Raw genomic sequence first — 27,107 nt, 5'->3', positions numbered from 1 at the left:
AATGTTCTTTAAATACTTTTTCTCAGAAAACATGGTCTGGATAACAGGCTCACTGCTGTTAGAGAAAATAAGGATCCAGGTAATTTTTCGATGGGAAAAAAGGTTTTTTGTTACCTATGGAAGTAGAAATTTCCAAAACCTACTTTAGGTTAAATTGTTCTTTATGGATTTTTGGCAGGAGAAGGTAAAGAAGAAAAAGCTATGAGAGTGGAAAAATAGTGTTCAAGAAGGATTGAAAATAAAAACTAGGGATCACACCAAGCCCAAATACTCTGGCTTTTCTGTGGGAGAACTCACACATTAATAATATTTAGAATGAGAAGAGTAGAGAAGAGAGAAGAGGAGGACTAATGACTAGATCGAAGACAAAATTAGATGCTGTGCCTGTTTACAGTCAGCATCATTGTAAAGTTTTCCCTAAATATCTCGGAGATATGCCCAGGAGTTATATCACTGGGTTCAAAAATATATGTACTGTGTAAGCCAAATTACAGCCGTCAAAGATATCTAGGTCCTAAACCCTGGAACCTGTAAATGTTACCTTATTTGGTAAAGGAGAGTGAAGATATGAATAAATCAAGGGTCTTGGTATGGGAAAATTATCCTGGATTATCTGGATGGGCCCTAAATATAATCACAACTGTCTTTATAAGAGGGAAGCAAAGAAGAAGGCAATGTGTGGGCTGAAGCTAGATGCTACACTGAAGGCTTTGAAGAGGGAGGAAGCAGCCACAAGTCAAATAATGCAAAGAATGCAGCTCTAAAAACTGGAAAATTAAAGGAAATGTTCACCAATTATGACTGACTAAAAGCTCTGATGGACCTCCTACTTCCCAACAATTAGCCCCTAGATAGTGCACTCTTTGTGACATTTCTGGTCTCACAAAGAGTTGGAGAATTCTCTAGGGAGGTCACTCAAAACAAACAAATATGATATTATATGGGGCCTAAAGTCATTCAGGAGCACGTGGAGCACAGGTCAGGGTGACTAGTGATAAAGCTCTAGATGTGGGAGCCCTGCCTAGGGTGCCTGGGAATCAGAGCAGTTGGGAACAAGAACTGCAGGAAGCCGACCTGGATCAGCAGAGGAGCAGGTTATCTTGAAGCCAAACGGCAATAGAAATACAACTGTGGGGATGAATATTTAACATCAGAAGAGCAGAGAGGTGGAGGAACTGAGCCTGGACTTCTCCTTATGGGCCAAAACCTGTAGTGGGAAAGAAGTGGTTCAGGGTATGTTGTATGTTGAAGGTGAGTTTATGAAATTCAGTAAAAGAACATGAGAGGGAAAGAAGAGGGTCACTCTTGCCAAAGTTGAGAACCGAAGTAGAGATTTCATAGGAAGGAAGGAGCTACAGCATTTGGGCATGTGAGAGTCTTTTCAAATTTCTCTCCAAAAGTCTGCACTAAATGTAGAAAAGCAGTTGAACCCTAGCGAGTGACAGGGGTTTATTGATGCTGAGTTTATTTGAAGTTGTCAAGTTCATCTTCCTCCTGGGGGTGGGGAGGGTGGGGAAGAATGGTGGTGGTGGTGGAATTGTGGAGGCGAGAGGGAAGGAGTGGATATGGAACTGGTGAAGTGGCCTGCCCGAGGTCACACGGTGAGTGGGACAGAACCACAACAGGACCCAGGCGTCCTGGCTTCTGCACTAGTGAAGATTTCCCCACCTGGCCCTTCTCGGTGGGGAAGGGCCACCAATCTGCTCTAAGACGCCAATCTGCTCTAGAAACAAAACGGCCCGGTCAGGACAGTTGCGGGTTTTCTGCTGATACTTTTTTTCAACCACGTTTTCATCCGTTGCTGTGTGTCTCAGACTGATGAATCCCAAGCCCCAGAGAAGGTAACAAGACCGAAATGAAGGAGTCTTTCAGCAGTCCAGCATATTTCAGAAGCAAATATAAGAACTACAGAGCCAGGTTTTGATGTTTCCTGGTCTCTCCCAGAAAACAGGAATCCCGGGACGTGTTCTAATCAGGACGTAGGGAATTCGGCCCCTCGAATGCAGAGTGCAGCGGCAGAGGCACCCTACTCTCTGGGAGAACACAGGGCAGCTGACTGGAGCCGCGTCAGCAAATCAGGGTTGAAATCCTGGCTATGTTCATTCATTCATGTGTTCAACAAGGACCTATGTATTTAAATACCGACGTGTACTGGTTTTACCCGTTCATTTTGTATGTGCCAAGTAATCGAACCACTCTAAGTGTCATTTTCAGTTTTATGGTTGCTGTGAAATGTATATAAAAAAATATCTGATTGTGAGGATTGAGTCAGGATTAAACCAGAAAAGAAAGGCAATTAGATATAGTACGACAGAACGGAACTGCAGTAATGAAGGACATGATTTTGCCCCAACATCATCAGACGAGGTGGCCGAGTGGTTAAGGCGATGGACTGCTAATCCATTGTGCTCTGCACGCGTGGGTTCGAATCCCACCCTCGTCGTGAGGTTCTCTGGACCTTGGCGCCTTCAGGGCGGCCACTGTGTGAGCAGGGTGTTCTTCACTGACTCACTTCCTACTTGTCATGTGGATAGTGCCTATGAACATCTATAGCAACTTGCCTCAGAGCGGGAGGTGTACTTATATTCACACGGACTTTTTCGAGGAAGAGCGATATAATAAAACATTGCCTAGATATACACAACAAATTATTATATGTTGTGTTACACTTGCAGGGTATTTTCAGCCTATTTTTAACTGTACTGCAATTTTCACCAAGTTTGTTAAAGAGACAAAACTGAAAATATATCCCACATGACATTTCCTATTAGATCCAAGGATTCCTCCTTTAGCAGAACAGAAGAATATCAGTATTGTGTAGTTTCTGCTGTGATCTCCAACTTGTCAGAACTTTGGGGCAAAATATTTTTATATGTATATAAAATATTTTATAAAATAAATTTATTTAAGTATTTTATACATAAAATATAGTTTAATTTAAAATTATTTAAATATTTATTAAAATATCATATATATAAAGCTATACAGAAAACTCTTGCATCCTTTCTTATTTTCCAACCACCTAATTACATTCGCCACAGATAGCCATTGTTATTAATTCCTTCCAGAATCATATTAAGCATATATGAATATGTACCACGTGCAATAAATATATCTTTTTATCTCAAAAAGGGGTAACACAAATGATAACATACTATGCATATTGGTCTGTACCTTACCCTTTTCCCCTAAGCAATATATCTTTCCATATCATAAAAAAAAGTGACAGTTTATGCTTTTCCAAGGACACATAGTATTCCAACATATGGGTTACTGCATATTATTTAACCAGCCCTCTATTGGACATTTAGGTTTTTCCCCCATCTTTTGCTTTTACAAACTATGCTGCAATGAATAACTTTATACATTTATATATAATATTATACAGAGAGATATTATACAGAGAGAGATTATACAGAGAGAATATTATACATAAATAACATTTATGTATAAAGTTATTCATATATATGTATATGTAATTTTGAATATGTGCATTTGTAATACTGCAAGATAAATTTCTAGAAAGGAGTTTGCTGAGTCCTAAGATATGTGCATTTGAAATATTCACACCTACTGCCAAACTGCCCTCCAAAGGAATTTTATTAATCTATACTCCCAGCCAGTGATGACTGAGGTTCTTTCTCCCTTCACCCTCTCCAATATGCTATGTTGTCAACTTTGGCTTCTCTGTTATTTTAGTACGTGATAGTGATACTGCAGTGCAATTTAATTTTCATTTCTTTTACTACAACAAAATATTTGTTACATTTATAAAGATAGAATTTTTTTGCTTTATTTTATTTTATTTTTTTAAGGTGAGAGCAGTATTTGAAGTATGATCTCTAGGCTGCTTCAAGTGCTTGTTGTGAATGAAGAATTCTGGGCCTCACTCTTGATCTATTAAATTATGATCTCAGGGAGTGTGCTCTGGAATCTGTAATTTAATAAAGCATCCAGATGCTTCTCATGTTGATCTTAAAGCTTTGTGTCTGGCTGAGGTATCTATGTATTACATCCAATCACCCAGAATGCTCTTTATTTCTGTAAATGTTCAGCCCAGGAAATCTGCTCCTGCCTTCAATTTTACCAGCCACATCCTCATATCTTGGACAAATTTTGAAATCTGTTTTTATATCCTCAGGAAATTGGCTACCATTAATTAATTCAGTCATCTACATTGGACACACATTCTCTACATTTATTGCACCCTCAAATCCTGAGTTAGCTCTCTTTTCTGAAAAAGCAGTTTTCCCAGGATGTGTCTATCAGTTCTTTGAGGAAACTGTGAAAGAAAAATTGCACCAGATGGAGTCAAACAGACAAGGAAGACTTTAAGACTATTGCAATCAGGAAGATTAAACTCCATTCGGAATGCAACAGAGGCAGCTGAGGATTTTTAACCAAAGGGGCAGAGTAAGGAGTCATTGGGTGGAAAATTACTGAAAGAAACTTGATTAAATATCAAGAGTGAAGGAAGGGGAACTTGACTGGACATCAAGGGTGTTGGGGGGATTCTAGATAAACTGGCTTAGCGGGATTCTTGCCCAGACTGGAATCAACAGGATTCTTTACTAAAACTGGGCTGGGCAGGCCAAAGATGGTTTGTAAGAGGGCTCAGAGGAGCTTGACACAAGTTTGGTCAAGGAGGGAGTCCTTGTTAATATCCACAGGGATTCCTTCAGCTTCCTTAAAGAATGGGAGATCCACAGACCAGATAAGGTCCCTACAGAAGTGTCCACATGCTCTCCCAGCCTCTCATGCGTCTGTTACTGGTTCTGCCTCCCTAGATCAGCTGTTCCTTGGCCTTCTCTCCAGCCCTGGGTCACTTGAGTGCAGGTACCTCCTCCAGCCAGGTATGTTTCATTACTGTAATTTAGAGGCTTGGAATAATGTCTGATTTACTGAATTTGAGCTAGGACAAATGGGTCCTTGATGCCAAATATGACCATAATGATTATGTCATTAATTTTCCTTCAGTATTTGAGATGAAGTGGTTCTCCCTTTTGTTACGTCATTTCCTAAAGTTCCAGGAGGGTGGTTGGAACTCTGGAGTCTATTTGAGGTTTTGGCTTTGGGTTAGGATGTTAGTGCTGCAGATGTCTGAGAACCACAGGCTGGAGGTGGCATTGGTTGGAGAGAATGCAGTTAGAAACTCCCCACCCCAGGAAGGCTATCAGGTCAGTTCAGAAAAGAGAGGATACTTTGGAGGATACTTTTGATCATACTAGCATCAACAAGGTTGAAAGAAGACAGGACCACACCTGCTAAGGCAACACTCCAAGCAGAAAATGTTATTTCCCCTGGCAATTAGCATCATCACAGACCATCTACGTAGAGATACAATCAAGTGCTCATAGTGGGAAACAAAAGAATCTGTTTTCATAAACTTAGTAACCTTACTTTGTTACAAAGTCTCTGTGTAACCAATGGTAAATCATAATATGAGTCAATGAAATATTTATAGTTTAGTGAGTTACTGGAATTGGTGAGAGTAGGACTTGATTTACTTTTTGGTTACATATGAGAACATTAAAATGTTGAAGCAAGAAGGAACCTGAAAATAGATCACTGGATTTAAGGGTTGCCTATTATGACATAGAAGAGATTAATCTGTACAGAACATAGATACCTGTCTCCTCCTAATTTAGTTCCTGTCCAGCTGAAGGAAATCTTTCCTCCCACTCGCCTACGTTTCTCATTCTAATGGCAAATGAGTGGCTATCTAGAACTAACTGGACTTTCTACGTTTGATCAGCTTTGTCTCCAACGTGATCTCTGTCTACACACAGAGTACTTTTTCAGGGGGACATTTCTTGACCCTGAGCCTCAGCTCCATAGAACCGTTTCCCGGGTGCTTCGGGTGCAGGTGTTTGGCACTTTCTGAGGAGGTCGCGTTCAGAGGTTCGCTCCATTTCCCGCGGGCCCGACCGCGGGAAAGGGGAGACGCGGGGAGAGACGTGAGTTTTTCTGCTTGGACGGCAGGAACTGCGCGCTCCGCGGCTGCAGGCTTTCGAGGAGTTTCCAAGCCGGCTTCGCATTTGGGGTGGGTGATGAGAACGAGAAGAAGGAATGAGAGAAGGCAGAGGAGAGTGAACTGTCTCGGTGAAATGGGAATGGGAAGAGGAGGTGAGAAGTGACCCCGGACGGAGAAAGCGCGCTCCCGGCCGAGGCTCGGCGACTCGGCACGTGGGGTTTTAGGCTTAGGAGCGGGTGCGGCGAGGAGGCCTTGGTACCTTGGAGGTTTTGAGATGCGGTCTCCATCAAGGAATTGCGCTGCTGGAGCTGTTCTGCCCGAGCCCTGAAAAGTTCATGAGGTTGCTGGGAGGCTGACCATTTCTAGTCAGCCTCCTTGCTATTGAACTTTGTGTGATTGGAAAGCTTAATTTTAAAGAATTCGTTAGTTCCCAGGAGAAGTATTCTGTCCTTTTGTTTGAACAGAGTCGTAGAATCCAATACGATTGCACACGACCACAAATGTGTAAAGCAGAGGAACGCTTTCTTTCCGGTTCAGATATGATCCCAAGAACTATAAAATGTTCCCCCAAGAGAGGTCCCACCGAGATTCGAACTCGGATTGCTGGATTCAAAGTCCAGAGTGCTGACCATTACACCATGGGACCAACCGAAAAGGTAAACCTCCGTCTGTAATCATAGTTAAATATTTCCTTCATAAGTTTTCAATAGCTCTAACCCAGAAGAGTTAGGTCAAGCTTCAGTGAGACCACGCTGATAATGAAATCTGACGCTTTACTGTCGCTGGGGAAGAGGCATTGGGCAAAATATCATTCAGGGCAATCCGGGCACTCTCTCTTCTGCTTCTGTTGGGAGCATAAATTAATTTTCGGAAGACCAGCAGAGGCGGATCCAGACTTTGTGAAGTCTGAAACTTACACAAGTTTCTTAAAAAGGACACAAGGGGGTCCTTTTTAAGAAAAAGAATAGACATTCTCAACAGATACAGCTACTCTAAAGCATATATAACGTATCTGAGGAAAAATTGGAATAAAAAGAGGTCGCAGTCTTAACTAATTTCCATTATAATATACTTTTGCAAATTTTACAAAAACATATGTTCATACAGGGCGACCCCTTCCAGGGCCTTGGAGAGCAGTCTTGACACACTTAGTGAAACTCATGATAAATACCCCTCCAAAGAGCAGTTTGGCAATATCTATCAAACTCATCTCTACTCAGCAATTTTTCTTTAAAAAAGCCATCCTACAGAAATACAAACAATTAAAAAATTAAAATATATGTCTAAGGTTGTTCACTGTAATATTTTGCAATATCAGAAACTTGAAAATATGCCCATCCATTCAACGGAAATAATATACTAAAAAGAATGGGATAGATGTAGGTACCCACATGTTGGTTTGGCAGTTTCTGGAGAGGATTTAATCTAAGTTTAAAACAAATAAACACAACCTAGAAATTTGCTGAATTGTAATATATAGCATGAACTAATTTTTGTGAGTCATAGTTTGTGAGTTTATATATACATTTTTAAATAGCTTAAGAAGCGGAATTGGGAATCAAGGAGCTTCTCACTTTTTGTCTGTTCACTTTTGTGAGATATAGTCACTTTAGTAATTAAAAGTGAAAAATCTACAAAAAAAATTAATGCCCTTCAGTAGAGGACTTAGAAGTCATGTTTACTCCATGCTGACTGCCTCCTGTGCTCAGTATGGCGGTGATCACAGAATGCAGAAAATGAAAAAATGTAGAAGATAGAATCCCTGACTGCAAAGGTTAAGAGTTGGTTAGGGGGAAACCACAAAAGATAAGTGCAACATGTCAATAGTGGCTAGGAAAATGAATGGGGAGCTCCATCTCAGTCCTTTTGATGATCTGATGACTCGCGCACATAGACAAAAATTGTATATACAATTTCACTGGGTTTAGCGACTCACTCAAGACCATTTACAGACCTCAAAGGTAAAATTTTTTGATTTAGAGATCTCTAAAAAAGACCTTCTGATCCTTCAAAGTCTCTTGAATCAGAAATGCCAAAATGTGAGTAATAACAGGGAACAAAGTAGAAGCACAGAGAGAATGGGGAAAAGGAGCCATTCAGCAATTCAACAAATATTCCTCAGACATCTATTATTTATTGAGCGCTCTTAACAAGGCCGTGGGGGCAAGCTGGGTGGGGAGGAGGAAGAGGAATTAAGGCTGACACTTGCAATGATTCCTAGGCTTCTAGACCTCCAGCAGAATCCACCCATGCCACAGCCTTTTCCTCTTGAAACAGCGTTTTCTCTTTGCTTACCTGCATCCACTCTAGCACTGCCTGCTCCGTGCATCTTCGAATACCTTGCCTGGCAGAGCACACTGCCTTGAAGGAGCATGAGCCAGGCGGGAATTTCCTGGTTGCCCACTTGTAATGACTTGTTAGACTCTGAAAACACGTCCAGATTTTCCTTGTTAGGTTTCTGGGGCCAGTTTCACAGGACTGTTTACAGCATGGCTCACAGGAATAGCTACTCCTGTCGTTAGGGGGGAAGCTCACTATATGGATCTTGATTTTTCCCATCTATAAAATGGAAAGAAGGAACTAGATCTTACATTTCTTTTTTCGAGTCTGATTTACGGTGAATGGGAAAGGAGACAGTGGCCCAAATCTAACGAGAAAAGGCCGGTTGAAGCCTACAAATTCGCTGACTTGGCATTCGCTCAGGGATGCTCTTCTACGTCTGTTTTAGGACGCGGCGGTGACTACTGCGTGTCTGAGTGCAGCGACGGCTTATCACCGTGACAAAAAAAACAACAACCCAGAGTAGCCTCTACACTAGCGCTACTCACACCGTGAACCTCTTTTCACCCGGGAACTGGGTAACTCGGGAGTTAAGTCTCTGTACAGTTTACAGAGCACTTGCCTCCGGGTGCTCACCAACGTTACCACGACCACCGAGATGACTGCACCACCTGGAATCCTAGAGCGGACCGGAAGTGAGCGCTGCTCCCCCGGCCTGGCGGGAACGTGGGAGCAGCTGCGTCGGCCAGGAGTGTAGCCCGCGGCCCATCTCTCTGGCGTGGCGCGAGAGGGTCCGAGCTTCTCTGAAGGGAAGTGCAGGCGGAGGGAAGGTTGTGTCTGCGCGGCGACAATCGGGCGTCCTCCGCAGGCGGCTAGCCGTGTGGCAGGAGCCCTTCGCCCTCTCCACGCGGGCCTGAACCACAGGGAGCGCCGGTTTCGGAGAGACCTGTCTGGTTTCCTTGCTGGAGCTCGTATATCTAGGCTTTATTTAGGGCCAAAGTCTCCCCAGTTTTCTGTCTCGCAAGTAACCTGCCGCTCAATCTGTGGTCCTGGAGCTTTAGTGAGTGCAGTGAAGAAACTTTAGTGAGAAACTGTACTCACAGTTTCCCGTCTTGTCAGAGAATGGCTTCACTTTCAATGGAATTGCTCGAGTAACTGCCCTGTTGTCACCTAAACAAATTTTTTTTAGCTGCGTCTATAATTTTTCTGGTCAACAGGGTTTTCTTATATCGAAAACTTTCCTGACCAAGAATTGACTGGGGCCTTCAAGGAAAATCTGCCTAGACCCTTGTTGGAGGGAGCCTTTCTCTAAGCTAAGCTAAGGATGGCGGCAGCCCCGGGGGCGCTCCCAGCCTTGGTTGGCCAGGCTTCAGAGGAACAAGGGGAGATTATCAAAGTAAAGGTTAAAGAAGAAGACCCTATTTGGGATCAGGAATCCTGCCGACAGAAGGATTTGTCTCATACCAGGGAACTCTCTCGTCAACGCTTCCGGCAGTTCTGCTATCAGGAGACTCCCGGACCCAGGGAAGCTCTGAGCCAACTCAGGGAACTTTGCCGTCAGTGGTTGAGCCCAGAGATGCACACCAAGGAGCAGATCCTGGAGTTGTTGGTGCTGGAGCAGCTCCTGACCATCCTGCCTGAGGAGCTCCAGGCTTGGGTGCGAGAGCATCATCCTGAGAGTGGAGAGGAGGTGGTGACTGTGCTGGAAGATTTGGAGAGGGAGCTTGATGAACCTAGACAGCAGGTGAGAAATTGGAGGGGCCATCTTCTGTGAAGAATTTGAGTGCGTGGGTCCAAGGTAGAGTAAGTGGGGTTAACTTCACACTGACGGCTGCAAATTCTGGTTCTGGGCATTATTATTTGATCACTGGTGTAGACGAATAGATTCATGCTTCTGGGATAACAATTTGCATGTCAGTGATAGCTGATCCTAATAAGGAGATGGTTTAACCAAATGGGAAACCTTGGTCTATTACTTGCAAATGGAAAATATCTCTTATTTAGTGACTGTGAGATTAAGGTAGCTATCTCTTCTTACGATCCCCGCTACTTTTACCATATATGAAAGCAAATCAGTGCAGGAATATAAGGAATACCTTCTAGGAGAGACAAATAGAAAAGTAGTCTAATTTAATGGAAATATCAGGAAATGGTGAATCATAAGATCTGGGTTCTATGATAGGCTCTGTCACTAATTAGCTGTATAATCTTGGGCACACACACTTTCTCTGGACTTTGATGACTTCATCTGTACAGTGAAGAGATTAATTGCATCATTTTCTAGATACTTTTCAGTACTTGCAGTCGTTGGTATGTGAGCCAGTATTCTGTCTTTTCCCATCACACTGGAGGTTATTTTTAAGAGAATATACTTGCTTTCTGTGACTGTAATTTTAGAACATTATGGATATTGCCAAACACTGTTACATTTCTATAATGTTACTATCTATACATTTATCTGAATTCTTTTTGAGTATGAACATTGTATGTATACAGTCTGATCTGTTAAAATATGTTTTCTGGAATGCAGAATCTTTCATATGAGATTGGTAAATAGGAAAATAAGTCAATATAATGCTGAAATTGTGCCGGCTCATATATGAGTTTTCCCAGAAAGTTGATGTTTTGGGCCCAAGTAAGAGCAGCTGAATACAAAGTATATGACTATAGCTGAGTGCAGCAAGTTGTGAAGACATACAGTGCATAATGTCCATCCACTTCCATATCCTTCCTCTTGGCTCTCTTGGCCCCAGTCTCTGTTTTGGAAGCCCTTATGTGCATAGTTCCCTCCCATTTTGGTGCATGTTTTGCTAAACTTTTTTGTATTCCAGAAAATGAGCAAGGAAGGGGGTTTGCAAGTGCCATAGAAGCATGCTGGTGATAAAATTTATGCTAGTGAGCACAAAAGAAGAAAAGATTTAACAACTGAAGGAAAGCTCGAAATTATAAAATGTTTTGAAATAAATGAAAGAACATGTGACACTGGGTGTGCAACTGAAATAAAAGAGTCAACTTTACGAACAATTAGAGACAATGCTGGGAAAATAAAGTTATCTAGCTGGAACAGCTTCCATTGCTACAAAATTTATTGGAAGAAGGCATAAGGAAATGGTAGAAATGGAACATTTGCTTGGATTTTATACCAAAGAAAGAAGCAATCAGAGGTAACCTTTCTCAAAATTAAAGAGACGACTTTAGCAATACATGAAGACCTTAAGAAGAAAGTGGAAGATCCTGCAGAAGTGCCTTCATTTAGTGCAAATAGTGGCTGGTTTAGTGGCTTCAAGAACTGCTATGGTTTCCACATTATTAGGATCTCTGGTGAAGCTGTGAGTGCAGAGAAGCTGCAAAGACATTTCCCCGAGTGTTAAGAAATTTGATAAAGAAGGCTATAACCTGGATCAGATTTTTAATTTTGATGAAACTAGTCTCTATTGGAAGCAAATGGCCTCAAGGGCCTGTATCTTGAAGGAGAAATCATAAGATCCGGTGTTTAAGGCTACAAAAGGTCAACTGACTGTGATGCTGGGTGGGAATGCCAGTGGGAATTTAAAGCTAAAGCTTGTGTGATTTATCAGTCTGCCAACCCACAAGCTTTAAAAGGAATTGTAAAGACTAGCCTGGGTGACTGCTATAAGTCTAGCAAGAGAGGCTGGATGACAGGGCAGGTATTTACTTATCGTCAAGGTGATGTTTTGTAGATGATTTCTTAAAATATTGCAAGAAGAACAATTTGTCTTTCAAAATTCTTATAATTCTCAGTAATACACCAAGCCATCCTCCGACAGTTGCTGAACTTCCTTCAAATATTAAAGTTCTCTTTTTATCTCCTCATACAACTACTTTACTCCCTGCTCAGGGTGTGATCACAGTTTTTAAAGCTTATTTAATGATAACATTCAAGGTGTTTATTGGATCAACAGGGGGTGACAATGCACACACAGTTTTTGAATTCTGGAATTGATAGAGCATTAAACCTGCAATTGATAGTCTTGTAGAGGCCTGGAATGATGTCACCAAAGCCTGTTTGCATGGGGTGTGTTGTAAGATTCTCCCTGATTTAATTTATGATTCTAAAGGCTTTGAACCTTCAGAAGAGCTCCCTCAAATCAAAGCAAGCTGTATTGCTCTTGCAAAGGAGGTTGGATTTGAAGAAGTTGAGAGTGAAGATATTGAGGAACTGCTGCAATCTCATGCAGAGGCTCTCTCTACACAAGAGCCACAACAATTAGATGCTGAGGCTCAAATGGAAGCGTTTAAGAGGATGGTGCAGTTCAACAAGCTACCCCACAAGAGCATTTCACTTCTCAGTTATCTTCTGCTCTAAGTATGATAGAAAAGCAGTAACAGTGGGTAGAAGATAATGATGCAGAACACAGCAGGATTTTACTTTGTGGCATGAGGTCCTGTTTGGAGCCATGTTACCAGCTTCTTTATGAAAGAAAGAAAATATTTAAGCAGCAAAAAGTACATATCTTTTTATAAGCCAATATCAAAGAAATAAAAACAAGATGATGAGCCAGAACCGTCATTATATTTTTTGTAATATCACTACATTTCTTGGAAAGTGTGCAAATGCTTGTCCATCTGAACTTCTGATGATGATATCCTCTACCCTTGCCTCACCCTTTCCTTACACCTCTTTCTAACAAGATACCATCACCTTTCAAAGTAAAATCCTATACTTAATGTAACATTTCTTTATTTAATGTCTTTTTGACTATACTTGTACTTTTATTGGAATTTCTGTAGTTTTATTAATGCTCTCCTGACAAAGTTGTGTAGAATTTAAATAGTCTACCCTACAACTTTATTTTCTCCATAAATCCTGTTATTTTTTGTGCAGTTTTGCAGAAAGCATGTTTTTTCATGAGTTCATATGTTACCGCATAGATGCCTGTACAGGCAGTCTCTTATCTCTAGCCAGCACACCTTTTCTCTTTGTTTCAAATAAACAATATTAGTTTTTTCCCTTAGGATGTACCTGTTACTTTAAAATTTTCCTCTTCTGGCTTTGTTGAAAAATGCAACCATTGGTGGGACTTGGTGTTTTGTCAATCCTGGGTAATGTTCAGGGTTATGCTCTGCTCATACTTGATAGTTTTTCATGTGACTCAGGGTTATAGAAATCTTCTAGTCTTATTGAATGTCAAGTTTGCATAAATGTTTCTCATTTTTCTTGTTTCTGTGTGATTTCTGAAGGGAGGGGGAAATGCCATTGTTGCAGACACTTTTAGCTGCCAACCCAGTATCTATTGTACACCTCTTCTTTCTTGCTTAAAAAATGTTGATTTTGTTCATGTTGGCTATGTACCTAACTAAATAATTTTCAGCTTTCCTTGTGCTAGAGTTAGCCATGCATCATAGTCTGGCCAGAGAGAAATAAGCATATTTTTTGGGAATTTCTGTAGAAGCTTTAATTTTCCTTATAAAATGGCACAGATGTGTTTAGTTCTGCCTTTTCCCACTTCCTGTCTTGAACGTGGATGTGATATCTGGAGCTGTGGTAGCCATCTTGTGACCATGACATGATGATAAGCGTGAGGATGAATACCAATATGTTATGAATGGCAGAGCAGAAATATAAAGACAACTCGGGTCCCTTACAGAAGTGTTAGGTATGTGAATCAACGCCAGCAACTGCCCTCCTCTGGATTTCTTAGCATATGACAAAAATAAACCCCTATTTGTTTAAGCCACTATAAGTTAGGTGTTTTAATTAATTGGGAAATACATGCATTTCTAATGAATACAGTCATATTTACTCCACTATTTTATGACCAAAATTTCTTATTAGATATCTTAAAAAATCAAATCTGGGAATCATATAGTGAAAGACAAATGACTTTCATAACCAGTTTGAAGTAATTTCAGCTTTGTAATTTGTTTTTGCCATCCAGAGGCACCCTTTACACTTTTGTGGTAAAGGCAGAGTGGAATTCCTCCTATTCCTTCCAAGACCAGGCCCACCTACCTTGGACTAGTCCCTCTAATGGAAGTAAGAAGAAGTAAGCAAGCAGAACCCAGGGAAGCTGAGGAACACAGCCAACCAGCCAATGTCCATAGAAGCGAATTCTAAGGGGATTATCTTAATAGGTAATAACAATGAGATATTACTATATTATAGGTTCATCTATAGCCAGGGAGGATATCTGTGTTGCTTAGAACCCAAAACTTGAAAACAATAGAAAATGAATTTCTATCTACTGTGTTAGGAGAAAACAAAACTAATTGCTTACTTTTGAAAAGGATTAAAACACTGAACTGTATTCATATGTGTAAATAAGCGTGAGAGAATCGGTAGGAAAAACTTTGAGTAAAGAAGAGAGCAATAGTCTCATTCGATACTAACATACCATAAAGCCTCTTTAGGTAAAATTGTGGTACTGACACATGAATAGCTGGATCAGTGAAACCATAGAAAGTATGAAAGTGGACTGGAGCACATATGAAAACTGAGTACACAATATATGTGCCATCTCAAATCACAGTGGGGAAAATGGTGTTTTAAGTAAATGGTGTCGGGACAAAGAAGTAGCCATTTCAAAAAGAAACACATGAAACCCATACCTCATACCATATTCCAGAACCAGAATAAACTTTAAATGTGTCAGAGATCAATATATAAAATTTTAAACATCCAGGAACTAGGAGAAAACAAGCATGACTTCTAAAATAATCTGAATGTATAGAATTACTCAAAATCTAGAAGTAATATCAAAAACCTTTTTTTCTACATGAAACATATTTTTTAAATGCAGGACAAAAAACCCCCACAAGCAAATCAATATAATAAATTAGTGAAGATATTTGCAAAATATGTCATAGGTATAAGTGAATCTCCTTAACAGAAATGCAATAAAGATAATCACGAGACATGAGCAGTTTTTTTCTTTTTTCTTTTTACAAACAAACAAATGGCTATGAGAAGATACTCAACTTCAGTCATAAAAAGAGCAAATCAGAACTATACTGAGGTGCCATTTGTCACCTATCAGACTGGCAAAAATTCAAAAGCTTGGCAACACAATCTGTTGGCCTGACTGGGGAAACAGTTCCTCTCAAATGTTGCTGGTAGAAGTGCAAAATGGTACCATCCCTATGGAGGGGATTTTGGCACCATCTAACACATATTTATGCATTTACGATTTGACCCAGCCATACTGCTTCTGGGAATTTACTTGGAAAATACAAGTAAGAAACAACATAGACACAGTTTTTCATTGCAGCATTATTTGTAAAAGCAAAATATTGTAAACAACCTAAATGCCCATTCGTATAAGGGTGATTGAATAAACTATGGTGCATCAATATAATGGTACTATGTACACAAAAAAAAGCATAAGCAAGATATCTATGAACTGGTATGAACTGATTTCCAGATAATATTTTTATATTAAGTGAAAAAAAAGGAGGTGTAAACTACTATACAATATGAAAAAATAAGTATACACACATTTGCATTTAATTTGTATATGTATTATATACACACAAATATATACATGCAGACGTGTGTATATACGTATGTATAATGTTTTTACTTATTTTTGCAAAAAAATAAACCAGAGGGTAAAGCATCAACAACAAAAAATGGTTTCTTATGGGAGTGGGGGAGAGTAGAATGCAGGCTATGTGAATATGAGCAAGACTTCTCTGGATACATATTTCATTTTTTTTTACATCACGTAAATGTTCTCAGTATTTAAGAAACAATACTAAATTCAAAATGATAAAAACAGAAACAAATGAACTCAACAATATATCAAATTAACATAGTAATACAGAGGAAAATAATAATTCAGGTAGCTTGACCACAGTACTCTGACCATATACTTTTAGCAGGATACTGTCTATGGGCCTGTAAAGCTGCAAAGATATATTGAACTTTACTTAGTAGGTATGTTGTTGGAAGTGTTCTACAACACAAAGCATACTGATTCTGAAACTCTTTTGTATTATTGTAGTTTAGAGCCAATGAGTAAATAATATATATACATTGTTATGAACTGCTTTTTTTTTAACTGTGGGAGAAGGAAGATATTAATATGGAAGATGGAAAGGTGAGGAAAATTCTACAGGTATTGAAGTTGAGTTGAATTCATGTTATTTTATAAAATATATTTACCAGCTTTATCCTTGAAAGGGCCTAGAGGAGATGACACCTATTAAAAATGAGCCTACTACTACTCAATCTTTGCTACTAAACATTGTTGTCCTCTAAAATGAATAAAAATTTCTTGGGAAAAAAAAAACAGTTGAACTAGATCTGGGACAGGGAGAATACAATGTGGTCCTTGTATTGTTTATTCTAGAAAGCTTGGATGTGCCAAAACCAAAACCAAAACCAAACAAAAACTAGTGGGGTCATGTCAAAAGGTTGCAGGTGCCAGATCAAGGGGGCTCCCACTGGCCAAATTTGAGACAGTTTGAGCATCAAAGTGAGTGAGGATGGAATGGATTATAAAATAAGTCTATAGTGATACTCAGAAAGAGAGACAGACACCAAAGTAGGATGAACAGAAAGCTCTTTACAGAAAATTGCTAGCTATTAAATGTGGAAGGAATTGTAAAAGTAGGAAGTCACCATTTTGCAACCCCCAGTATAACAAGCAGAAATCAATGAATATTAAAACCATTGGGGAATAAGATATTTGCATAGTTCCAAATTATTACCAATTATTATTTATTACAGTTGGAAAAAGTGTATTTTTGAATGGATAGACCTGGTAGTTACCACCTTAACTAAGTAATCAAATTTAGCATTATCTACAATAAAATAATTTGACAACTTAATGTAACCTGTGATGTGACACAGTAAGTACACATTACTTACGTAGTATTCTTCCAAAAATGTTCTTTCCCTGCTGCCAAGCAGTCGCATGGAGGCTGAGGCTCGGGTGCTTTCAAGATTCGGCTCCATCCGTAACCCACCTCCTTGGCCGAGGAAGGCATTGTTGCTGGAGGTGTAATGGACGTTAATACTGCTCTGCAAGAAAAAAAATGATCAAATTAAAAATACTGGGTTTTTGTTCCTCAAAAAACAAAGAAAAAAAAAAGTTTAACCAGAATCTACTTGTGAAGAAACAATTAGGCAAGTCCCTAATGTGCGATATTCTATAAGACAAGTAGCCCTGACTTTTCAAAATTTAATGTCATAAAAATGCCAGGAAAAAAAAAAAGTCAGGAAATGATTTTAGATTAAAAGAAGCAAAAGAGATATAATAACCAAAAACAATGTATAAATATTGAATTGGATCATGGACTTAAAAAAAGCAAACATAAAATGCAGGTGACCCTTGAACACCTGTGGGGGTGAGGGGTTAGGGGCATCGACTTTCTGCACAGTTGAAAATAGTCCTCCCTATACATGGTTCTTCCATATCTGTTTCTGCATATGCGATTCAACCAACCAGGGATCGTGTAGTATTTACTGTAGTAGTTACTATTGAAAAAAATCCGCCTATAGATAGTCACCCAAGGGTTAAACCAATGTTGTTCAAGGGTTAACTGTATGTATGGGGACAATTGGGTAAATTTAATTATAAACCGAGTACTAGATCATTGGTGTAAGGAAGAGATAAATGTTTTCTTTTCACCCAACAGTTATCCACTTTGATTGGCTTTTTTTTTCTCCCATCCATAACACACTGGGCTAATGTTTTCCACATTTGGTCTAAAACAACTATCAGATTTTTTCCTGAGTTTAACAGTTCAGTTAGTTCCTATTAGATAATTTGCATACCCCCCAAATATTTACTTTTAATTGCTCACACTGAAACCCATTTACAATTTTCTTCTGGTTAGGAGGAAAATTAGGAAAGATTCCTTTAATGTGCTTCCATTGTTATTCCCCAAAACAGAAACCACAAGGATGCATATCAACTCCTGTTCAATGCAGACAGTTTCTGTTGTATGGCTCTGGCTTGATTCGTCCCAGCATTTTTTATTTCTCTCCTTATTCTATCTTGCACTCCTCTTAAGAATTCAATGAAGACTTTTTTCTCTTCTTATATCCATTCTGTTTCAGTAGAAGAATGTTTTGAAGTTTAGCTATGGTTTGTGCAGTGATGTGATTAATATTATATTAGTTTCCAAATGTACCTGTTTATCCCCAGGTCCCACAGGACACATATGGGCAGGAAGTTCCTATGGAAGAAATGACTCTTCTAGATACTGCAAAGGCGTCCTTAGGTACCCATCTCCAGACTATAGAGGACGGAATGGAATGTGAATCTCCAGAGCCACATGCACTTCAAGATAATGGTGAGGATAAGTTAGTCTTTGGAAGGAGGATGAGATTTGGGAGGAGGGAAGGGTCCATTCATAGAAATCTTATCAAATTTTATTCCATTGCAGCTTCTACTGAATATGGCTGAAGGAAGGGTCAATGAGTGTAGTGGAATGCTATTAAAGAAGTTGAATTAAGCAGTCATGCAATAATGTAAAAAATAGTTGAACACAAGATTTTTCATGGATATTTTGCAATGGAATTAAGTACCTATGGATAGATAAATCAGAGATGCCTCTGTATGTAAATGCTGATCACTTGTCAATGTAGACATGGGTCCCATTTCTGTAGCCTCTGCCCCCAATTCTTGTTACATATGACTGTTTAAGACTTGGAAATACTACTTCGATATTCTACTGAAGAAAATGGAATTTCTGAAGTCTATGTCCACTAGAGATCTAAGGACTATTAACAGTGTAATGTGTGGTGGAGGCAGCAGCACAGGCTGGCCTAGTTATGGAGTAGCTGTCTTTTCCCAAAGGCTTAAGTATAATTGATATAATTTTCTTCTTTTCTTTTCTTATAACCCTAGCAACTCCTTATTCTCTGCTTATCCTAGACCTACTAACATTGATTGTACTAATTTCTGAAGCTCATATTCTCAGATTACATATTCTGAAGCTCTGGTTCTCATTTACGTTGCCCCGTATTTCTTTCCTCCCCCCAGTTTATCCTTGTTTACCTTCTGTTATGTTCATGGCTCCATAGCATGATGCAAAATGTATCAGTGTGGAAAGAAATACTATCTATATAATGGTCTTTTCAGTCACATTTTGAAATACCACTTATCGTGAGTGTTGTCATCCTCATTATAAAGTTAACAAATTTTTATCCAACACTTTTTTTTTTGTGGCCACACCCAAGGCTTGGCCTGCAGGATTTTAGTTCCCCGACCAGGGGTTGAACCTGGACCACACAGCAATGAAACCACCTGAGTCCTAGTCACTGGACCACCAGGGAATTCCCTATCTGACACTTTTCTATGTAGTAATGTGTTAGATAATGGAAAAGATACTGGAGGAAAAAGTGATCCCTGCTTCTTTAGAAACTTACAATCTTGTTAGTTCTATGAAACAGTTAAAGAAGAAAGTGCTACAGTGCTAGTTTGTGTTGTGAATAAATTATGTCTTCAAGAAAGGAGAACTCACTGTAAGCTTAAATTAAATGATCAAGGAAGTCTTGTTGGAACCATTGAGACTTAAGTGAGGCCAAAACACACAGTAACATATTAATTTGAAGTTTTGGAAGTTATGAACATTTGAGAATGATTTAAATTTACCAATTCAACATTTGTTTTGCAAATTGGTAGTATAAACAACGTTGACTTGAGAGAAAGTATTTTTTCCAAGCAGCTGTAAGACTTTAGAGGTGATATGCTAATTCCAAATTATTCTTTTTGATTTTTTCAAAATAGTTTCCTTAAGACTAGCCAAATTTCATTTATTCTAAGTGTTTCTGTTATTATGAATATTCTAAACATTTATTTTAATATGCTATATTAAGTCAGAGCATTTTCACTACTTCAGGTTCATCTGCTACTCTTTCTTTATTAAAATCAGTAATAAGATTATTGGTATTGGGTTTAGAGTTTCACAGGCACCAAAAAGGAGCTCATGCAAATATATGATGTTGAAACTTCAGCCCCAAATGTTGCTATAACAGCTAACCTGACTGAATAAAACAAAATGTGGTATAGTCTGGGGCTTTAAAAATATCTATGACTGTATTTCTGAGACTTCTCTAGCCAAAAAAAATGTTCTTGTGTAATTAATAAATAAATGAAAAAATAATAACATCAGTTTGCTCCCTGTTTTACATAAAACAGTGCTTTACTTTAAGGCTAACCCTGGATACTGCTCTGGAAAGTCACATCCTGGCTTTCTACTCTTTACTATATCAGAACTCTTTGTTCCTGGGTTGAGTTCTTCATTTACCCTCTCTATTCCTCCAAAGGTAGACTCCCTAACCAAAATTGTATTCCCCCTCTTGTGTGTCCATAGCATCTACTTGTACTCCCAGCTCTCTCTAGTGGCTACTTGAGCAATATACATATTTTAAATTATATTCCCAAATAGTCTAACTGATTTTTTTCTTTATATTTTAGGGTCATTTTTGTGGCTTTCCATGATGTCTCAAACCATGGGTGATGATAACTTTAGTAGCTTAGATACTAATGAAGCAGAAATCGAACCAGAAAACATGAGAGAAAAGTTCTTCAGAAGCTTAGCAGTGTTACTGGAAAACAAGAGTAATAATACCAAGATATTTTCTAAAGCAAAGTACTGTCAATTAATAAGGGAAGTGAAAGAGGCTAAGGCCAAGGCAAAAAAAGAATCAGTTGACTACCGTCGCTTGGCTAGATTTGATGTGATCCTGGTACAAGGACATGAGAAGCTGATTGAGGCTGTAAATGGGGAAACAGATAAAGTACGGTATTATTTACACAGTGAGGATTTATTTGACATACTGCATGATACACATCTCAGCATTGGACATGGTGGACGTACCCGCATGGAAAAAGAGTTACAAGCAAAATACAAGAACATCACAAAAGAAGTTATAATGCTATACTTGACACTCTGCAAACCATGCCAACAGAAAAATTCAAAACTCAAGAAAGTTCTAGCATCGAAGCCAATTAAGGAAGTTAACTCAAGATGCCAAGTAGATCTTATAGACATGCAGTTGAATCCTGATGGGGAGTATAAATTTATCATGCATTATCAAGACCTTCGTACAAAGTTGAGTTTTTTGCGGTCATTAAAATCTAAAAGGCCTAAAGAGGTTGCACATGCTCTTTTAGATATTTTTACAATTATTGGAGCACCCAGTGTTCTACAGTCTGACAATGGGAGGGAATTTTCAAGGCAGATTGTCAGTGAACTTAGTTGTATTTGGCCAGAACTGAAAATTGTCCATGGGAAACCTCAGCCCTGCCAAAGTCTAAATTCTATAAATCAAACTAATGAGGATATCCAAAACCGGATTATCTCCTGGATGCAAACTAACCATTCATCACACTGGGCTGAATTTTTGTGGTTTATTCAGATGACCCAAAATCAACCCTATCACAGAGGCATGCAACAGACTCCATGTGAGGGTACATTTAGCTCTGAAGCTAAACTGGGCTTGTCTCATTCTCAGCTAACTGAAGAACTTATTGCCAGCCTGAACACAGAAAATGAATTGGAACAGGCCGACAAGGAATTAGAAAATACTCTAAGAGCCCAGTATGAAGAAAATATTGAGACTGGAACAGATAGTAGTGATATTGAAGAAAATCTTTCTATTTCTCCTAAGATAGCCCAAAAAACTCCTCCTGAAAGCAGACTGAATTTTTTATCTTGTGTAGTTTGTGAAAAAGAATGCACAGGTGTTAATAATTGTGTATCATGTGATAGAAATGTCCATGCAATCTGTGGAGTGCCCTCTCAACGTGAGACTGATGGTTATCACCATAGAATAACTTGTAGTCTTTGCTATGAGACCACTACAATGAAAAGGAAACATGACGAGATTCCAAGAAGTTTGACTGTTCAACCCTCCAAAATGTTAAAGCCATCGGAGACACCATTTTCATCAGACAAAGTAGGAGACTGGGTAAGAGTTTGAGTGTCTGCTGTAGATCAAAGCAGGGGAAGAGCCTCATACTTTACTGTGACCATGATGAGTGAGAAATTTTTGACATGGCATACTAAAGCACAATTATGGCCATCTTGTATATATTTTCTCCAAAGAAAGGCCAATTACATTTAATGTCCTCCCTCCACTCCTTTTTTCAAGTTGGAAGTTATAACCTTGGATGCTGCTTTGTTTATTGTTCTGGGGTGAAAAACAGTAGTATCTCTTACTTATTTCTGATGTCAGGCATTTCTTAGCGGAATGAGAAAGCTAGGGGATAAATGGTATGCATGATGGTATGTTTCTATAGAAGGATAAATTTGGGGACAGATGAATTTAATGTTACTTGGTTTTAATTATATGTGAGTTTGGGTTGAGGGGTAAGCTAAGAAAGGGCATCTCAGGTCAAGTGAAGAAATATTTAGGAAGGGCAGGGGATGATAAATTTGGTTGGGAGATATGGATTTGTGTTGGGAAAGAGTTTGGTTTTCTGATTTAAATGCAGAGTGTGAAATAAGACCAATGAGGCTAATATGTGTTCAGGTAAGTGTTTTGAAATGTGAAGCTTACACATGATTTGGGCCAGTGGTACTCAGAGTTTGTTCTTCAGACTAGTGCTGGTCTGCAAACTGTTTATACTAGTCCATAATTAGGTAAGTACACAAATTTGAGAGTATTTGGAAAGTTACAACAATTTGACATTGCTGCAATGCCCAGGCACGTGATTAATGAACTCATCTTTTCAAATAGAATATTCAGTTTGGGTGTTAAACTCTCAAGGTGAGTCACATGTGGTAGCAGCTCTACATTAGTCAGCACAATAGGTTCATATTAAAATGTGTGATATAGGGGTTCCCTGGTGGCGCAGTGGTTGAGAGATCGCCTGCTGATGCGGGGGAAACGGGTTCGTGCCCTGGTCCGGGAAGATCCCACGGGCCGCGGAGCGGCTAGGCCTGTGAGCCATGGCCGCTGAGCCTGCGCGTCCGGATCCTGTGCTCCACAACGGGAGAGGCCACAACAGTGAGAGGCCCACGTACCGCAAAAAAAAAAAAAAAAAAAAAAAAATGTGATATGCTATGATTAGCTTGTCGGCTGTAACCCAAAAGTGTATAAAACTCTGAGAAAATGTAAGTATTTATTTATCTTTATAACTTAATTTAAAAATCATTTTATATTTTTAATCAAGCCTAGTTTTGGGGTTTTTAAAATTTTTTAAAAGTATAGTTGATTTACAATATCATGTTAGTTTCAGATATACAGAACAGTGATTCAGTTCTATATATATTTTCTTTTTTCTTCTTTTCCCTTATAAGTTATTATAAAATATTGAGTATAGTTCCCTGTGCTATACAGTAGGACCTTGTTGGTTATCTATTTTATATATAGTAGTGTATATATATTAATCCCAACCTCCTAATTTATCCCTCCCCTCCTCTTTCCCCTTTGATAACCATAAGTTTGTTTTCTATGTCTGTGAGTCTCTTTCTGTTTTGGATATATGTTCATTTGTATCTTTTTTTTTTTTTCAGATTCCACATATAAGTGATATCATGTATTTGTCTTTCTCTGGCTTATTTCACTTAGTATGATAATCTCTAGGTGCATCCATGTTGATATATATATATATATATATACACACACATACATACATACGTCACATCTTCTTTATCCTTTCATCTTTTGATGGACATTTAGGTTGCTTCTATATCTTGGCTATTGTAAATAGTGCTGCAATGAACAGTGGAGTGCATATATCTTTTTGAATTAGAGTTTTCTCTGGATATATGCCCAGAAGTGGGATTGCAGAATCATATGTTATTTTTAGTGTTTTGAGGAACCTCTATACTGTTCTCCATAGTGGCTGTACCAATTTACATTCCTACCAACAGTGTAGGAGAATTCCTTTTTCTCTACACCTCTCCAGTATTTATTATTTGTAGGCTTTTTGATGATGTGAGCCTAGTTTTTGATTTCTAGTTTAACATTATTAAAGACAAAAGTAAAATTTGTATTACTTATTTTTAATTCTAATTTGCAGATGGAAAAACAAGCTTCACTGGACTTTTTTGTGAAGAAAAGACATACCTTTTCTGAATATGGCAGTAGTAGTAAAAGAATTGGTAACAATGGAAGTCATCCTGAGGAAGTGAAAACCAAAAGAGTTCATACTAGCTTTACTCGGAAGTACGATCCCTCATATATTGAATTTGGTTTTGTAGCTGTAATTGATGGTGAAGTGCTGAAACCACAGTGTATTATTTGTGGAGATGTACTGGCTAATGAAGCAATGAAACCATCGAAACTTAAGCGGCATCTATATTCAAAACATAAAGAAATAAGTTCACAGCCAAAAGAATTCTTTGAAAGAAAGAGTACTGAATTGAAAAACCAACCAAAGCAGGTGTTCAATGTTTCTCACATAAACATTAGTGCTTTGCGGGCTTCTTATAAAGTAGCACTTCCGGTTGCTAAGTCTAAAACACCATACACAATTGCCGAGACACTAGTGAAGGACTGCATCAAAGAAGTTTGCTTAGAAATGTTGGGTGAATCTGCAGCAAAGAAGGTAGCTCAAGTGCCACTTTCCAATGACACCATAGCACGACGTATTCAGGAACTGGCAAATGATATGGAAGACCAACTCATAGAACAAATAAAACTAGCCAAGTATTTTTCACTGCAACTTGATGAATGCAGAGATATTGCTAACATGATAATTCTTTTAGTATATGTGAGGTTTGAACATGATGATGATATAAAGGAAGAATTCTTTTTTTCAGCCTCTTTACCAACAAACACAACTAGCTCAGAACTGTATGAAGCTGTGAAGAATTATGTTATCAATAAATGTGGTTTGGAATTTAAGTTTTGTGTAGGAGTGTGTTCTGATGGTGCAGCTTCAATGACAGGAAAACATTCTGAAGTGGTTACCCAGATTAAAGAACTTGCACCAGAATGTAAAATAACACATTGCTTCATTCATCGAGAAAGTCTTGCTATGAAAAAAATATCACCTGAACTAAATAGTGTGCTTACTGACATAGTAAAAATTGTGAATTATGTAAAATCTAATACGTTAAATTCAAGATTATTCTCTTTATTATGTGATAATATGGAAGCTGATCATAAGCAACTGTTATTGCATGCTGAGATACGGTGGTTATCACGGGGAAAAGTTCTATCAAGAATGTTTGAAATACGAAATGAACTCTTAGTATTTCTGCAAAGCAAGAAACCAGTTTGGTCCCAACTTTTCAAAGATGTGAATTGGACAGCCAAACTTGCTTATTTATCTGATATCTTCAGTATTTTTAATGATCTTAATTTTTGCATGCAAGGAAAGAATGCAACATGTTTTTCAATGGCAGATAAGATTGAAGGACAAAAACAAAAGTTAGAAGCTTGGAAAAAAAGAGTTTCTACAGATTGTTATGACATGTTCCATAATTTAACAACAGTTATCAGTGAAGTAGGTAATGATCTTGATATTGCATATCTGCGAAAAGTTGTCAATGAACATCTTACAAATTTGTTAGATTGTTTTGAATTGTATTTTCCATCAAAAGAAGATCCACGCATAGGAAATTCATGGATACAAAATCCATTTCTTTCATCAAAAGATAATTTAAATTTAACTATAACCCTACAGGATAAGTTGTTGAAACTGGCTACTGATGAAGGATTGAAAATGAATTTTGAAAATACAGCATCACTTGCTTCATTTTGGATAAAAGTTAAAAATGAATATCCTGAGCTTGCTGATATTGCTTTAAAATCTCTTCTTCTGTTCCCCTCAACATACCTCTGTGAGACTGGCTTCTCTACATTAAGTGTTATTAAAACAAAACATAGAAACAGTTTAAATATACATTATCCCCTGAGAGTAGCGTTGTCATCAATCCAACCTAGATTAGACAAATTAACAAGCAAGAAGCAAGCTCACTTATCACATTAAATTTTTAAAATACTGATTTATAAGGTTTTAATTCAAAGTATACATATAGGCATTATGGAAGTGTGAAAAGTTATGATTAAATTGACAATTCTCTATATAAATTGCCTATATGTAAACAAAAGCGTACAGTTTTTATAATTCTCTTATTTTTCCCCGTTATATTTGTTATATTTATTAAGATGTAATTTTAAATCTGTTCATTCTAATATTAAAAAATTTGTCTTGTATTTTGTATGTCTTTTCATTATTGCATTTTATTAGGATATTAAGATGGTAGGATGACTTCAGGAGGGGAATAATTTCTTTAAAATGACAGACTTCATCAGTGAAGGGAAGTGAATTCAAGGGGTGGAATTAGAATTTGAATGCAAGGGAGGGGGTCAGTAAGATGTTAGGTTTGTTAAACTGATCCTGGGTGGTTTGGTTGGAAGTTGATAAGTTTGTTTTGTTGGTGCATGTTCAGATGCAGTGTTTAAGTGGGTAAGGTGGGGGAAAGCCATCAATGCTTATAAAAGCTCAAATGGGAAACAACCCAAATGTCTGTTCACAGAATAAAATGTACTGTGTTTATTCAACAGCTAGAATACAGTAGTAAAAATGAGTTATTGTGGAGGGAATTCTGGGGTGTGATGAAATGTTCCATCTTGATTGTGGTGGTGTTTACTATTAGCCATATGCAAAGTTGTCAATCAGGGTCCCAGATGAGTGTTATCTGGGTATACAGGAGACTGCTGTCAAGAACTACCTTGTTCTTACTCCTCTTAATTGATTGCAATTTCATCTTTCATCCTTTCTCCTACTTCTCATCCCAAATACGTAGCAACAATAGATTATATTGACTGAATTTCCACAGCGCCCACACTAGCCCAGCTTATCTTTACCAAAATTGATACTCATGTTTCCCAAACTATGAGCTTAAAAGCCACAAAATTGAATATTTTCAACACAGACAAGGAGGAGATCAACAAATAAAGAAAAATTTTTAAAAG

The 27,107-nt window shown here is 38.3% G+C and overlaps 2 protein-coding genes and 2 non-coding genes across 4 annotated transcripts; 3 read left to right on the top strand and 1 right to left on the bottom strand.

Moving 5' to 3' along the window:
* Nucleotides 1-2,361: 2,361 nt before the first annotated feature.
* TRNAS-GCU (transfer RNA serine (anticodon GCU)) lies at nucleotides 2,362-2,443 on the top strand. The gene has a single exon. It is a non-coding gene; the product is annotated as a tRNA-Ser (tRNA).
* Nucleotides 2,444-6,548: 4,105 nt separating this feature from the next.
* TRNAQ-UUG (transfer RNA glutamine (anticodon UUG)) lies at nucleotides 6,549-6,620 on the bottom strand. Its single transcript has one exon. It is a non-coding gene; the product is annotated as a tRNA-Gln (tRNA).
* Nucleotides 6,621-9,357: 2,737 nt separating this feature from the next.
* Nucleotides 9,358-22,008, top strand: LOC138413857 (SCAN domain-containing protein 3-like). The gene is made up of 4 exons (XM_069541060.1): nucleotides 9,358-9,998; nucleotides 18,370-18,517; nucleotides 20,647-21,804; nucleotides 21,944-22,008. Exons 1-4 carry the CDS (start codon nucleotides 9,579-9,581, stop codon nucleotides 22,006-22,008), a joined length of 1,791 nt encoding a protein of 596 aa, XP_069397161.1. The 5' UTR covers nucleotides 9,358-9,578.
* On the top strand, nucleotides 22,005-26,448 carry SCAND3 (SCAN domain containing 3). Its single transcript, XM_060023391.2, has 2 exons — nucleotides 22,005-22,142; nucleotides 24,202-26,448. Exons 1-2 carry the CDS (start codon nucleotides 22,038-22,040, stop codon nucleotides 26,116-26,118), a joined length of 2,022 nt encoding a protein of 673 aa, XP_059879374.2. The 5' UTR covers nucleotides 22,005-22,037; the 3' UTR covers nucleotides 26,119-26,448.
* Nucleotides 26,449-27,107: the final 659 nt, after the last annotated feature.

Source organism: Delphinus delphis, chromosome 10, assembly GCF_949987515.2.
Source record: "Delphinus delphis chromosome 10, mDelDel1.2, whole genome shotgun sequence".
Taxonomy (NCBI): Eukaryota; Metazoa; Chordata; class Mammalia; order Artiodactyla; family Delphinidae; genus Delphinus; species Delphinus delphis.
This window is presented reverse-complemented; position numbering and strand designations above follow the sequence as displayed.

Excerpts from the sequence above, each read along its gene's own strand:
- LOC138413857 (XM_069541060.1), top strand. The coding sequence starts at position 9,579 with ATGGCGGCAGCCCCGGGGGCGCTCCCAGCCTTGGTTGGCCAGGCTTCA. Across the intron at positions 9,999-18,369 it reads TTGATGAACCTAGACAGCAG|GTCCCACAGGACACATATGG; the intron begins GTGAGAAATTGG and ends GTTTATCCCCAG. Across the intron at positions 21,805-21,943 it reads TATTGAGACTGGAACAGATA|AAATGTCCATGCAATCTGTG; the intron begins GTAGTGATATTG and ends ATCATGTGATAG.
- SCAND3 (XM_060023391.2), top strand. The coding sequence starts at position 22,038 with ATGAAAAGGAAACATGACGAGATTCCAAGAAGTTTGACTGTTCAACCC. Across the intron at positions 22,143-24,201 it reads CAGACAAAGTAGGAGACTGG|ATGGAAAAACAAGCTTCACT; the intron begins GTAAGAGTTTGA and ends TCTAATTTGCAG.